Source organism: Lagenorhynchus albirostris, chromosome 17 (genome assembly GCF_949774975.1).
Source record: "Lagenorhynchus albirostris chromosome 17, mLagAlb1.1, whole genome shotgun sequence".
Classification (NCBI taxonomy): Eukaryota; Metazoa; Chordata; class Mammalia; order Artiodactyla; family Delphinidae; genus Lagenorhynchus; species Lagenorhynchus albirostris.
In genome coordinates, this window is record NC_083111.1 from 12,794,485 (window position 1) to 12,808,134 (window position 13,650).

Here is a 13,650-nt window from a genome sequence, read left to right on the forward strand (position 1 = left end):
TCGGACTTTAATTTTACTCACCTGCAAACTATCCCCTTTCCATCATAATTTTATTTAAATCATGGTTATGTTCTTAATTAACAGTTTAATTGGTTGGTGCTTTCTCAATCCAGTTCTCTGGAGGCATGGTTTTCTGTTTAACTTTGTTTTAATTCTTCAGCAAAACCATAAAATTTAATTAGGAGAGTAACCAGTTTGTAACAGCAGTTCTCTGTCTAATTAGCTATGCCCTGACCATACTGTCTCAGATTCCATTCAACAATGCACATACACTTTGCATTTGTTCAGGTTTCAGATAAGGCACTGTGAATTTAGCCTAAGCATATATTCCAGTTGCTTTTCACTTTTCCATAAATGCTTGGTTACAGTCAGTGAAATCAGAAAAAGTAACTTAAAGCATTCATATATGCTATTAAACCAACAGCCATCAAAGGCCAACATGTAGGAATGCTATCTTACCGTGCATATTCGTTTCTATTGCTGCAGAACAAATTACCACAAACTCAGCTTAAAATAATACCCATTTATCATCTTACAGTTCTGTAGGTCAGAAGTCCAGACACAGCTGGCTGGATTTTTTCTTCAAGATCTCACTGAGCAAAAAATCAAGATAAAAGCTGGGCTGGGATTTCATCTGGACCTCAGGGTTGTCTTCCAAGCTCATAGGGTTGTGGCAGAATTCAGTTCCTTATGGTTGTAGGACTGACATCTCCATTTCCTTGCTGCCTGTCAGCTGCAGAGGCTCTCACATCCTAGCAGCCACTGTCCTTATCACATGGCTCCCATGGGCAGTTCACAACATAGCAGCTTGACTATGTGCCAGGGGGAGCACTTCTCTGACTTCCTCTGCCAACAGCTAGAGAAAACACTCTGCTTTTAAGGGGCTCACCTGATTAGGTTAGGCCCACCCCAGGTAATCTCCCTCCTGCTGCATAATACTTTACATATCAAGAGAATGACTATTCTATCATATTAACAGGCCCCAGCCCACACTCAGAGGAGGGATTATGCAGGGTGTACACTATGGGGCAGAAATGCTGGGGCCACCTTAGAATTCTGTCTACCACACTGTGCTGTAGGGAAAGAAGGCAACTCAAGGCCTCCCAGCAAACCCTCCTCTCTTCCCCTTGGAGGCGGTGTACAGGGTGTGCAAAGGAGCTGTTAACAATGGCCCCAATTCTGTCCCATCAGCTCCACAGGGCATGAGATGACAGACACTCATATTCTTTCTTCTCTGCAGGCTTTTTTCTCTGCCTGGCCAGAACTGCTGCTTTCTGTAGTGCAAGAGGATCACGCGATGAAATCATATGAATTTAAAACGACCTCAAGTTACCATGATGCTTATTGATAGAAATTTAGTTAAGCTCAGTGCCTCAAACTTCAGCCTAATAAAACAATTTCTTTAGTGAAAGAAATGAAAATGCAGAAGAGAGTTATTATAGCAGGCCCGAATCTGCTAGACTTAGAACGGCCTGCCTGCAAGACGGGCACGGGGACTTAGATTGTGGGAGGGTCCCTACCATCCTAACCGAGAAGAGCAATTCACGGTACCTAAAGCGTCTGCGCAAACAGTACAGCTCGTGCTGAACACCTGCTCTCCTGCAGGAGCCTGGGATCCTGGTGTGTGTGAGGCAAGGGGGCTACATAACTAGGCTCAATAAAATCCCCAGGCGCTACATCTATGGCGAGCTCCACATGTGTCATCACAACTTGTTACCGAGGGAATTAAGAACATTCTGTGAGACTCTCCTGGAAGACTATTCTTGGAAACCTGTGCCTGGGTTCTCCTGGACTTCATGCCATGTGCCTTTTCTTTTTGCTCATTTTGCTTTGTATCCTTTTGTATAATAAATCATAGGTCTGATTAGGACTATAGGCTGAGCTGTGAGCCTCCTCCTGCAATCACTGAACCTGGGGGTGGTCTTGGTGACCCCTGACTCAAGGAATAAAGTAAGAGCATGATAATGATCACATTCTGAGACCAGGCTCCAATGCCCTGCAAACTTGGCCTTAATCCTCTCCATTGTGAAGATGAGCAGAGTACACAGACTAGAGGCAAGAGGTGGCCTCACCTGGGTTCTAGAGGGTTTGGCACTGCTTAAACGTGTGTTCCAATTCTGCACTGTGACCTGGGGCAAGTTCCTTAGCCTCTGTCTGTCTCTCCCAGTTTCTCTATCTGTAAGATAGCAGTAATGATAGTACCGTTAAAATGAGGCCATTCATAGAAAGCACTTAGCACTGTGACTGGCATGAATTGACTGCAAGGGGCTGGATGTAATTGTGACGTGGACTCACCAGAACACCGTCAACACTGGAATATCAACTCCCCATCCCCCCTTACTCTGCTCCCCTCTTTCCTCACCAGTCCCTCCCCTCCTCTCTCAGTTATCTTCTAAGCTTCTTTGCATACAAACTGTTTCCTCCCCTAGATTATTCCCTTTCTTTAAGGACCAAATGGAAACAATAGGCAGAAGCATTTTTAAGTACAAAAAGGGCACAATGTAAATGTGCTGTCATTAGGGTCCAGCATCCTGTCTATGCTCAACATCTCTCGGTTCCATCTACAATGACTGATGAGTTTATAAGTTATCCCCACGGTTCTCACTGATGTAATCTTATTGCTTTTTTCTTTCTTTCTTTTTTTTTTTTTTTGCGGTACGTGGGCCTCTCACTGCTGTGGCCTCTCCCGTTGCGGAGCAGAGGCTCCGGACGCGCAGGCTCAGCGGCCATGGCTCACGGGCCCAGCCGCTCCGCGGCATGTGGGATCTTCCCGGACCAGGGCACGAACCCGTGTCCCCTGCATCGGCAGGCGGACTCTCAACCACTGCGCCACCAGGGAAGCCCAATCTTATTGCTTTTGATAATGGTAAGTGATCACTGCATACAGAACTATGCAATTTCATTTTTATAACTTTGTTAGGCTCACCGTGTAAATATATTCACACATTGGGAGAAAAGTCCTTTGACAAATCACGTTTTCCAATATTTGGTTCAGAATATTTGTTCCTTGGAATACTGCACTCTAAGATGTAAAGGCACTATTGTTTTTTTCCAGTGATATTTCTACAACACAATGGAGCCAGAAACTTCTGCTTGAAACTTGCTTTGTTTTTGTGTAACTTTTGAGTCCCTAGTGGGTTATTCAGAGAGTGTTCAGGTATCGCTGCTGAAAAGGCTATAATGGGGTTGATGATCATATGTGACCAGCGGAAGGTCAATGTCAGTACCCAGAGCAGGGATTCCTTTGAGGGGGAGAGGAGGTTTAGGCAATGCCTGGTGAGCGCAGTCTCTCTGCTATTGGATAAAATCACCACAGTTTGGAATAAGCTCCTGCATCCTCACTCTGACCCCTTCTCATGGGACCCCCAAGCTTAAACAGGACACTGCATGTGTAGGGGCTGCAGATGAGGAAGAAGAAAGGAAATCAATAAAAGTTCAAAACCTCATTTGCAAATAAATTCAATATCTGAAGGGAAGATGTCAAAGAGAAACATCAAAGCAAAAACAAAAGACCAAAAGTCTGATAATTATAAATATCTCCAGGAGCCACTGATTCTGTCATCCCTCCTCTGTCATCCCCCTAACACCGTCTCCAGGTAGAACTGTATGGCAGTCCTAGGACACTTGCTTGTCTATCCCACACTGAAGGTTAATGAGGCCTCCCTTGCAAGTCTCCTTTGCTGTCCATTAAAATGAAGCTAAACCACCACAAACTTCATGGGATGCTTCTGTTCTTGGTAGGCATGGAAGAGAGCCCATCACAACATTTCTCATCATACGCTTTTAGCTTTTAGCTGAAGTTAACACTCAATTATATTGTAGTAATGGGGAGATGAGAAACCCTCTAACTCTAAAAACCATAGCATTCATCAAAGATTGAATAATCAAAGCCCTTCAACCTTTGCCAACAAAAGTCTCTTATCGGACTCACTGAAACATAGCAAAATTAATTAACTTGAATTTCTAGCTTTCTTTTCCTCAACTCAAGTCTGCTTGAAGTTTTAATTAGAAGGAAAGTGTCTAGATGATCAGCAGGGAGATTTCAAGGAGGAGAAGTGAAGCTTTGGAAAATTACAAACTAAATCCATTTGTTAAAAAAATTTTACTGAGCTCCTAGGATATTCAAGACACTCACTGAGAACAGAGCAATGATCAAAAGTAGACAAGCTCTCTCATGAAGCTTACATTCTACTAAGGGAGATGGAAAATAAATGAACTAGTAAATAGACAATTGGTCAGATATATAATATTTTGAGTAACCTTAACTATCCTTTAAAGGCACTTTCAAGCTATCTCTTATCATTTTCTTCCCTTGACTAATGAAGTCCAATTATTCAACTCTAGTCAGCAAAACCCTGTAAACACATTATGAGCATAATGATAAGTGAGTGGACACTCGCTTACCTTCAGTTGCTGGTATATTTTCTTCAGTGCATATGCTTCCTCTTCTGTATTGGGAATAAGTCTTATCACCTTATCACTATAAGAAAAGGAAAACAATGGTGATATTTACCTTTCAAAAATAAAGATATAACCATCTCTATCTTCTTACCTTTTAAAAAACTGCCTCTGCATTTAAGAAAAACAGCAAAACTTTGGACTGGCCAGCAGGAATTTTACCCTGTCCTTGTTATTCTCTGATTGTATTGGTCTTTTATTCTCTGTCTGAACACTATTCATTTTTTCATCAGCTTTTGAAGATTACAAACTGACACTCAAGCAGAGAAAGCCCAAAAACACAGGAACAGTGGCAACAGGACAAGAATGCTCATGGTGTCTCAAAGCAGATACCAAGAACGAAAACTCCTGATGACAGGGGAAAAAAACCAAACAAACTACTTTTTATTTTTTCAATTAATTAATTAATTTATGTTTGGCTGTGTTGGGTCTTCATGGCCGCACACGGGCTTTCTCTAGTTGCGGCAAGCAGGGTCTGCTCTTCATGGTGGTGTGCGGGCTTCTCTTGTTGTGAAGCATGGGCTGTAGAAGCATGGGCTTCAGTAGTTGTGGCACGCGGGCTCAGTAGTTGTGGCTCACGGGCTCTAGAACACAGGCTCAGTAGTTGTGGTGCACGGGCTTAGTTGCTCCGCGGCACGTGGGATCTTCCCAGACCAGGGCTCGAACCCGCGTCTCCTGCATTGGCAGGCGGATTCTTAACCACTGTGCCACCACGGAAGCCCCAAAACTACTTTTTAAATTTAACTTAATGCTGAAAAATAATGTGACTTTTGATGAGAGAACCTGTGAAATCCATACACAGCAGAACATTTCTGGTTTGGATTCTTCCCACGTTGAGGACAGTAAAGATAAGCCCATCTCTATGGGGCATTTTATTTCTCAAGTACAGAGCTTCCCAACTGGTATATGGAGGGCCCCCAATTATTTGTGGGTGTGCCATGAGATGCTGATGGCTGTAAAATTTTTTATTTTTTTATTCTTATTTTTTTTAATTTATTTTTTATTGAAGTATAGTTGATTTACAATGTGTTGGTTTCTGGTGTACAGCGAAGTGATTCATTTATACATATAAATGTGTTCTTTTTCATGTGCTATTATGGTTTATGCAATATTCTTAAAGTGATAAAAATTTAAAATCAATTTTTACAGCCATTAAAATTTTACCACAGTTGCATATTTGAACACTCTTTATAGATTCTGAATTGCCTAAGAAGACTGGAGGTGTCATGCTTTCCATCAGAGAGTTCTCTGTGGTGGTGACTGCTCCCCCAGGTTCAGACAGGCATTATCATTTTCTAATTATGTCATGAGGCTCTGGTATATAATAATCACAACTATATATGTATAACTGAAGCACTGTGCTGTACACCTGAAGCTAACACATTGTAAATCACCTATACGTCCATAAAAAAGAAATTCATTTATCATAGTAAAAAAATAATCACAACTGTTCCATGTGCTTTGCATGGAGTATATACTTATTAAATATTTATTAGCAGACTGTATAAAGGAGATCATTGAGAATAATTGGCTTCCAGAGGAAACGTAAGGAAAAACTAAGTACAAGGGGAATGCATATTTTTCATCATCCTCTATGGCATTTAACAATGACTGCAGATAAAGAAGAATGTCATTAATACCACGTATATATATAAAGCACAAAAAAAAACCCTCTAGCAGTTCAGTCACAACTTCTCTCTCCAGCCTCAAAGTTGTATCAGAATAAGAATAGAATTTGCATGCTTTTCCAATGGTTTTACTACTTAGATGAATAGCAGTCTCGAAGGCTAGGTAAGATTAATATGGAGGACATCAGAGCCCAAGGGAGACTTCCAGATGTGTTGGACAGTCATTCGTAAGGGTTGTGTGTCCATTTCCAATCACTTCAGCTGTATTCTTTCAAATGATCCCATTACACCTTCCTTAGGCCTATGAATTAAAAGACCCCTGGCTTGCTGATGATAATTTAGTATGTTTTAGGTACTCCTATTCAATATGGCTTTGTAGCTTTGATTTCCTCAAAAATCACACAAAGCCACCTCTCACTATCCACGTCACAAAGCCCACTTTTCTGGAAAGAATTAAAAAGTAGAGGGAAAGGAAAAAAATTGAATCACTGTAAAACAACTCCAAAAAATGACTTTCGGAATTTAAACGTAATTACACCTTTTCTTTTTTTCATTTCTGTTTACACGTGTCTCTGGCCTTTGTTTTTCCTGGATTCATCATATCCTGGCCTCTCCCACCTGAACCAACATAATTCTTGGCAAAGAGAAACAACTCCTATGGGTGATACGGTTGTTTCTGAGGGATGGATCACTTGACAGCTTGCTGAAAAACACCTCCATCTGGGGCCCTGTCAGCTCCTCAAGAGCGCAAAGAAAGCAATCTGTGGTTGTTTCACAGCCATGGGCAGATTCTTTTTTTTTTGTTTTTTTTTTTTTAAGATGATAGATAATTCAACCTGGCAATTGGGTCCTCCTCTGTGAGTGTAAGGTAAAAGGGGACCACCCCTGGGATTATTTAACCCTGAAAGTGATTGTTCAAACCCAGCTTTGTCATTTTTATCACAAAAAGTTCTCTTCATCTCAGCTTGTAGAAATTTTCAGGTGTGACTTGAGAAATGTTACCATTTGGTTACTTATCAAAGAGCAGAGAATAAGGAAAGCTATTTAGGAAAGCCCATGAAATGCCATACTTTTTTGTAAGCCTATAAATTATATTGGTAGACTAGCCAGTAACCAAAACCCAAGAGCTCTTTATTCAGCACGGAAAACCAAATGCCTTCCAAATGCCCCATGTGTTTTACCAAACAGAAAGCTTGCTCTCCCTAGATCTGATAGCTAGTCTTTTTCGAAGTGCCGAACAATAATTCAGGACCACAAACAGGAAGTTTTCAGGTAGTGAAGTAGCTACTGGAACTTAGAAAAACTAGCTGTGCACAACTATCATAGAAGGTGAACTGAGGCTTCCTTTATAATTTATCAGTTTTTTCAACCACTACGTGACAACATCATTTTAAGACCACTTGGTTACCCTTTGGGATTAAGACGAGGGTAAATCAGATATTTCTGACTCAGCCTATATAAAGTTGTCAGAGAAAGACTGCAGATGTTTTTAAGTACAGTTTAAGGATGTAGTACAGAGGCGGCAGGGTATCCTAGATAACTAATGTCCCAGTAATTATTAATATGTGTCCACTCATGATATACTGGTATTTTGTCCCCTTGTCTTACAGGACAAATGAGGTTATGTTGCTATCATGCTAGCATCAAGTCTGGTTGTAAATTTGACGACTAAACCTTCTGTGCCGTAGCAACCACATTAAAAAAATTTAATCAATTGCAAAACTATTCTTAAATGTCTAATGAGAATGTATACTCCTAGAGAAGAGAATTCAGCAAGAGAATACCATCTCAAACTTGTTACCATCTGTCTGGGTCTCAGAGTCCTTGTTACAGGAGTGAGGGGTGAACTCCCAGCTGCTTTTTCATTTTATTTTTAAATTTAATTATATATTTTTTTAACTTTTCTGGACTTATTAGTTTCAGGTGTACAACACAGCGATTCAATATTTTTATAGATTACACACCAAAGTTCTTATAAAATATTGACTATTTTCCCTGTGCTGTACATTACATCCCTGTGGCTTATTTTCTAACTAGCAGTTCGTTCCTCTTAACCCCCTTCACCTATTTCTCCCCTCCCCCTATTTCTCTCCCCTCTGGTAACCACTAGTTTGTTCTCTGAATCTACGAGTCTTTTTCTGTTTTGTTATATATATATATTTTAGATTCCACATATAAGTGAAAACACACAGTATTTGTCTTCCTCTGACTTAGTCACTAAGCATAACACCTGAGACTGTGTGGTTGGAGTTGGACGCCAGTTGTAGTCATCGCTATGCCTTGACCACACCTACGGAAGAACATCTGTGTTTGGACAACCTGAGAGTCCTCCTCCTCAGCCTCCTTTTGAAAGACATAAATGTGAAGCTCCAGATTTTTCCTCTAGCTCCTGGCATGACCTTTCACAATTCTATTATCAAACTCGACATTTCTTTGTAAGTTACAGAGCTAGTTTATGAATCCATGTTTATAAAAATTAAAATATTACACAGGATGTGAAATAATAAAGTTCCTCTCCCACTTCTCTTCCAGCCCAAACCTCCCATCTGCCCCTAGTAGCCATTATTAACAGTTTCCTGGGATTTGCGCCAGACTCTTTGCACTTACACATGCACGCATGTGCGCACGTGCACACACACACAGTAATTTGTTTTATAACACTATAATACTAACTTGCTTTTATTTTTCACTTAATTCATTTTAAATGCTATTTTTCACTTAATTTGGTTTTAAAATGCTCCTTTTAAATAAACAACTGGATTCCATATGATCATATTTTATTTCAGAGTTTTATACCTATATTCGTAAGGGAGGCTTTTAAAAATCCAACTTTAAAGCATCATGTTCTTTTTGAATCACTTTTGTCTGATTTTGGTATCAACACTATGCTTACTTCATGGGACTAATTAGGGATTTTTTTACCATTGTAATATGCTCTGACAATTTGAATGACACAGAAGTTATGCTTCTGATTGTTTTGTAGAATATACTCATAAAATCTTTGACGGTGAGGCCTCCTCTTCCTTTTTTTTTTTGTTTTTTTCTGGTGGTTGGGGGTTAGATATCTTTTAAATTCTTTTGTGGATAATGGTGTGTTCGGTTCTCTTCTGGGCTTTTGGTAATTTACATTTCCCAGAAAACCATCCACTTATTTTTATAAAATATATTAAACTATTAAAAAGTCTTACAATTTAAGACATATATCTTTCTTTATCTGTAGCTTTGTCCCCTTTTTATGTCCTAATGGTATTTGTGGGTTTTTAAAAAAATTCCTCAATCAGATTTTGCAAAATTTATTTTATTGGTCTTTTAAAGAATCATTTTGTTTTTATTGATCAATTATGTTTATTATATATAAATATATATGTATTTTGATGTATATAGAGTTATATGTTATATATTAATGTATAACATGTATTTTGATGATACATAGTTATGTATAAGCTCATAACTACTACATCTTCTGAATGGAATGAAACTTTTCTCCGAACAAAATATCCTTAGAAAAATCATTCTTTGGCTCATTCAAATAGCCTTTACCTTGAATCCCATTTTCCCTCATATGATTGCCACTCATGCTTTCCTTCTGTTTAGCTGGAACAATTTTGCCCATCTCTTTCTTATGCTTTTCCCCCAGATGTGTCTCTTGCAAACGTCATAATGCTAGATTAAATTTTTAAAATCCATAAAGAACTTTGACTTTTAGCTGGAGAATTGTACTTGTTCACATTAATTATCATACCTAACGTGTGGTTTTAATCTTACAATTTTTTGTTTTGTTATAAGTTCTTGTTGCCATTTTCTTCCTTTTCTGCCTTTCTTAGAGTTAACCAATTTTCTTTGCCAATTTTTTCGTATCTATTGGTTTGTGAGCTACACATCTTATTTCTATTTCTTCAGTGTTTTTATAAATTAAAAAAACCTTAACAGAAATAGAGGCACAGATGTAGAGAACAAACGTATGGACACCAAGGGGAGAAAGCAGCAGGGGGGTGTGGGGGGGTGGTGGGATGAACCGGGAGATTGGGATTGACATATATACACTAATATGTATAAAATAGATAACTAATACGAACCTGCTGTATAAAATAAAATAAAATTCAAAAAAAACCCCACCTTAACAAATACCTCTTCTTTCATGTCTAGAATTAATGTCTTAGTATTTTCCTGCCTTGAAAAAGATTTAAAAATATTTTTTCTCCACCCCTCTCTCTCCCACATTTTTCCTCCTCCTTCATTCCATGTTTGTGAAAATCATCTGGCATTGTTGTTGCACGTCTAAGTGTGGATCTCTCCTCAAAACTCATATCTTGAAGTCCTAACCCCCAGTATGTCAGAATATGAGTGTATTTTGAGATAGGGTCTTTGAAGAGGTAATTAAGTTAAAATGAGGTCATTAGGGTGGGGCCTCATCCAATACAATTGGTGTCCTTTTCAGAGACGAAATTTGGGCACAGACACTCACAGGCGGAGGAGCATGTAAAGACACAGGAGAAGAAGGCCTCAGAAGAGACCACACCCACAGACCCCCTGATCTCAGACTTCCTGCTCTCAGACTTCCTCAGAGCTTGTAAAGACACAGGAGAAGAAGGCCTCAGAAGAGACCACACCCACAGACCCCCTGATCTCAGACTTCCTGCTCTAGGACTGTGAGGAAATGAGTTGCTGTGGCTGAAGTGACCCAGTCTGTGAACTTTGTCACCAAAGCCCCAGCAGACTAATATTAATACATACTCTGAAGATGGCAGCTTAACCATTATGTCCTAATGGAGCTGTTCTTTGATATCCAGAAAATTTCAGTCACCTTGTTCTTTTCCTGTATTCTCCCAATACCTTATACGTTTCCTATTACATTCACCATAATTATTTAATGTCTACATCTCTCCACTAAGCTTTAAACTCCATATAAGCAGGAATTCAATACATTGTAATCTATTTGTGGAAATCCTGCGTTGTGTGAGTATCTCTACAGAGTGGTTTGGAGCTGGTCTTGAGGGGTCCAGGGCCAGTTTTTTTGTCTTACTCGAAATTCCTCTATCATGCAGAGGGTGAAGGAGCTCACACCCACGCATGGTAAAGGCCCGGGGTATCTGCTTTTCAGAGGTGCCTCCTATCCCCCACATCCCTAGGAAAGTAAAATCTCCCTCAGCTTCTTCCAGCTGAGTGGGAAGTTTTTCTCCACAGTTCGAGAGAAGTGCTTTGCGAAAAGCAAGCTTTACACAGACTTGCTTCTAGCTCCCCACTCCTGCCCACTGTGGGCACTGGAACCCCAGCATCAGCTTGAGGGCCCCTTTGCAAAGTCCTGACTCCCAGACCTCAAGGCATCAGCTTTTTCTTTTCACTGTAGCTTCCCGCTTCCCCAAATGTTTGGCACCCGGAAGTTTCCTCTTCTTTCTTCCTCCAAAGCTCAGTTATCCACTAAAACCAATGACAGGGTGGCAGCATCCCACACTCTGCAGGCAAGTTGCCAGCACAATCTGTGTGGCCTCAGTCAAGGTTTTTCACGTCTCTGTGCCTCAGTCCCTCTCTCTCCAGACTGGGGAGACTCGTACCTAATTCATGGACTCTTAAATGAGTGAGGGTTTAGTGAGTATTCAAGTCACGTGCTTAGAGTAATACCTGACACAGGGTCAGAGATATTATAGATGTTTGATGTTATCATTACATTTTGGCATTTTCAGCATTTCTTCGCTTTATCCGATATTTACACTTTGAGGGTTCCTGACGGCATCCACTCAAATCCTTCATGTTCTCTCCTGTTCTAATCTGTTGAGTGGAAGAATGAATAAGAGTCTCGAGAGGAAACTACTTGTAGCAGACCTCCTGAGCAGCCTCAGAATGTGTGAGCTGTGTGTAGTCTGTCCTCTGCTTGGTTTCGTGTAACTGCTTCCCTTGGGACCACACCTAATCTGAGACCCAACTTAAAGACAGTCCGTGGACAGCAAGGTGGAATGACAAGTAAGTCCTGCCCATTTGGGCTCACTCTATGGCCGGTGACTGACAGTCGATGCAGTCAGATCCCATCTTGGGGAGTGTGCGCTTGAGACATAAAGAAAAGGACCAGTTAGTTTGCAGGATCTGGAGCAGGGGCACCAGATCCAGGGAACAGCCAAGTGGCCACACTGGCAAAGTCCTCAAGCAGGGAGCACAGGCACTTGACACACAGCCCTTCGTGAATGATCGTTTGGCTCCAGGGACATGGGTTGGAAACAGTCCCCCCTTTCCCTTGTGCTTCCTTATGATAAACTTCTATCATCTGATGTATCTGGAATGTGTCTTTTTTGAACCCAGCAAATGCACCAGTATTAAGAACACATAAACTTCAAATACTTCAGTTTTTCATTCCTGTCTCCAAGTCACTGTCCTGTCTCCAAGTCACTGGATTTATCTTCTCTGAACCAGTTCCTTGTTCATTTAGGGAAGAAGAAGAATAAGGTTGGATTCCAATCAGGGCTCCACCACTTGACCAAATTGTGTAAACATTTAGAGCCAATGATGCCTAATCCTTAATTGGGGAAACACTACAATTTTGTTGCATAAGGTTTTTGTGAGAATCATTTCATTTGGCCACACTTATTAAGGTTTCATTATGTGCCAGACACAGTGGTGGATGCTAGGAATATAGCAGTTCCTGCCGTGATGGGCTTACGCTCACAGTTTCTGTGAGATGCTGTCTGGGAAACGCCTAACTTAACATAGCCTCTCAGCGCATTAGCTACTGTTATTACCGCTACAGGAAAATATTTTTCTCATCCTTTTGAACTTAACAAGCTGAAAGCAGATGCTTTGCTAAGTGTGTTTCACTGTAAATATCAGAAACAAACCACGATTTAGTTGCGGATCTATTTAACTTTCTTTGGTCGTTGTTGGTGCTTTTATTTCTTGACATTTTCACAGGTATTTGATTCTAATTGTTGATCAGTTTCTTAATTTGGGACTATTTCCTTTCTTCTCAGGCAGCTCTTTGGCATCTCAGAAATGCACATATTAGGTAATCTCATTTTCTACAACAGCGATTTATAGAAAATAAAAAAGGAAAATAATTTCAGAGATAGTCTTGTAGAGATGTCCTCTCTATTGGTACAGGCTACACATGTTCAATTATTCAATAAAGACACAATTTACCTGGATGTAGAAAAGGATTTCTAATGTTGCCCTTTACAAGGTACCAGAGTAGATGAATATAGTGGATGCTTTTGACTGCCGCTCTTAAATCCATTTTCCTTCCCTTAAACCCTAACAGGATTGGTTTGCTCAGATACACACCCTAACCCCGTTTCAGGAATGAGTCTTGATCAGCCAGTCAGAGGATGGATATCCCCTGGACACTTTTGATAGTCTGGAGATGGACAGGTGCTATAAATGGACCCAATCAGGTTTAAGGGAAGGACTGATATTCCAAGGTTGAGGGACAAAGAAGATTCACTCTCTTATTGAACATAAGCAATGTGTAACCCTGCTTGGCACTGGCAGCCTGTAATTAAGAAGGGAGTGAACTTTGGGGTGAAGCAGATTCTGTGGACTGTTGGGAGAAGAGACAGAAAGAAGCTGGGTCTTCAGTGAT

The 13,650-nt window shown here is 40.4% G+C and overlaps 1 protein-coding gene across 1 annotated transcript in view; it reads right to left on the bottom strand.

Annotated features, from left to right (window-relative positions):
- Window positions 1-13,650, bottom strand: part of CPA6 (carboxypeptidase A6) — a 260,891-nt gene that overhangs the window by 151,631 nt on the left and 95,610 nt on the right. Inside the window, exon 2 of the mRNA XM_060128192.1 lies at window positions 4,405-4,480. Coding sequence (XP_059984175.1) covers window positions 4,405-4,480 — 76 coding nt within the window. The remainder of the gene's footprint in view (window positions 1-4,404; window positions 4,481-13,650) is intronic.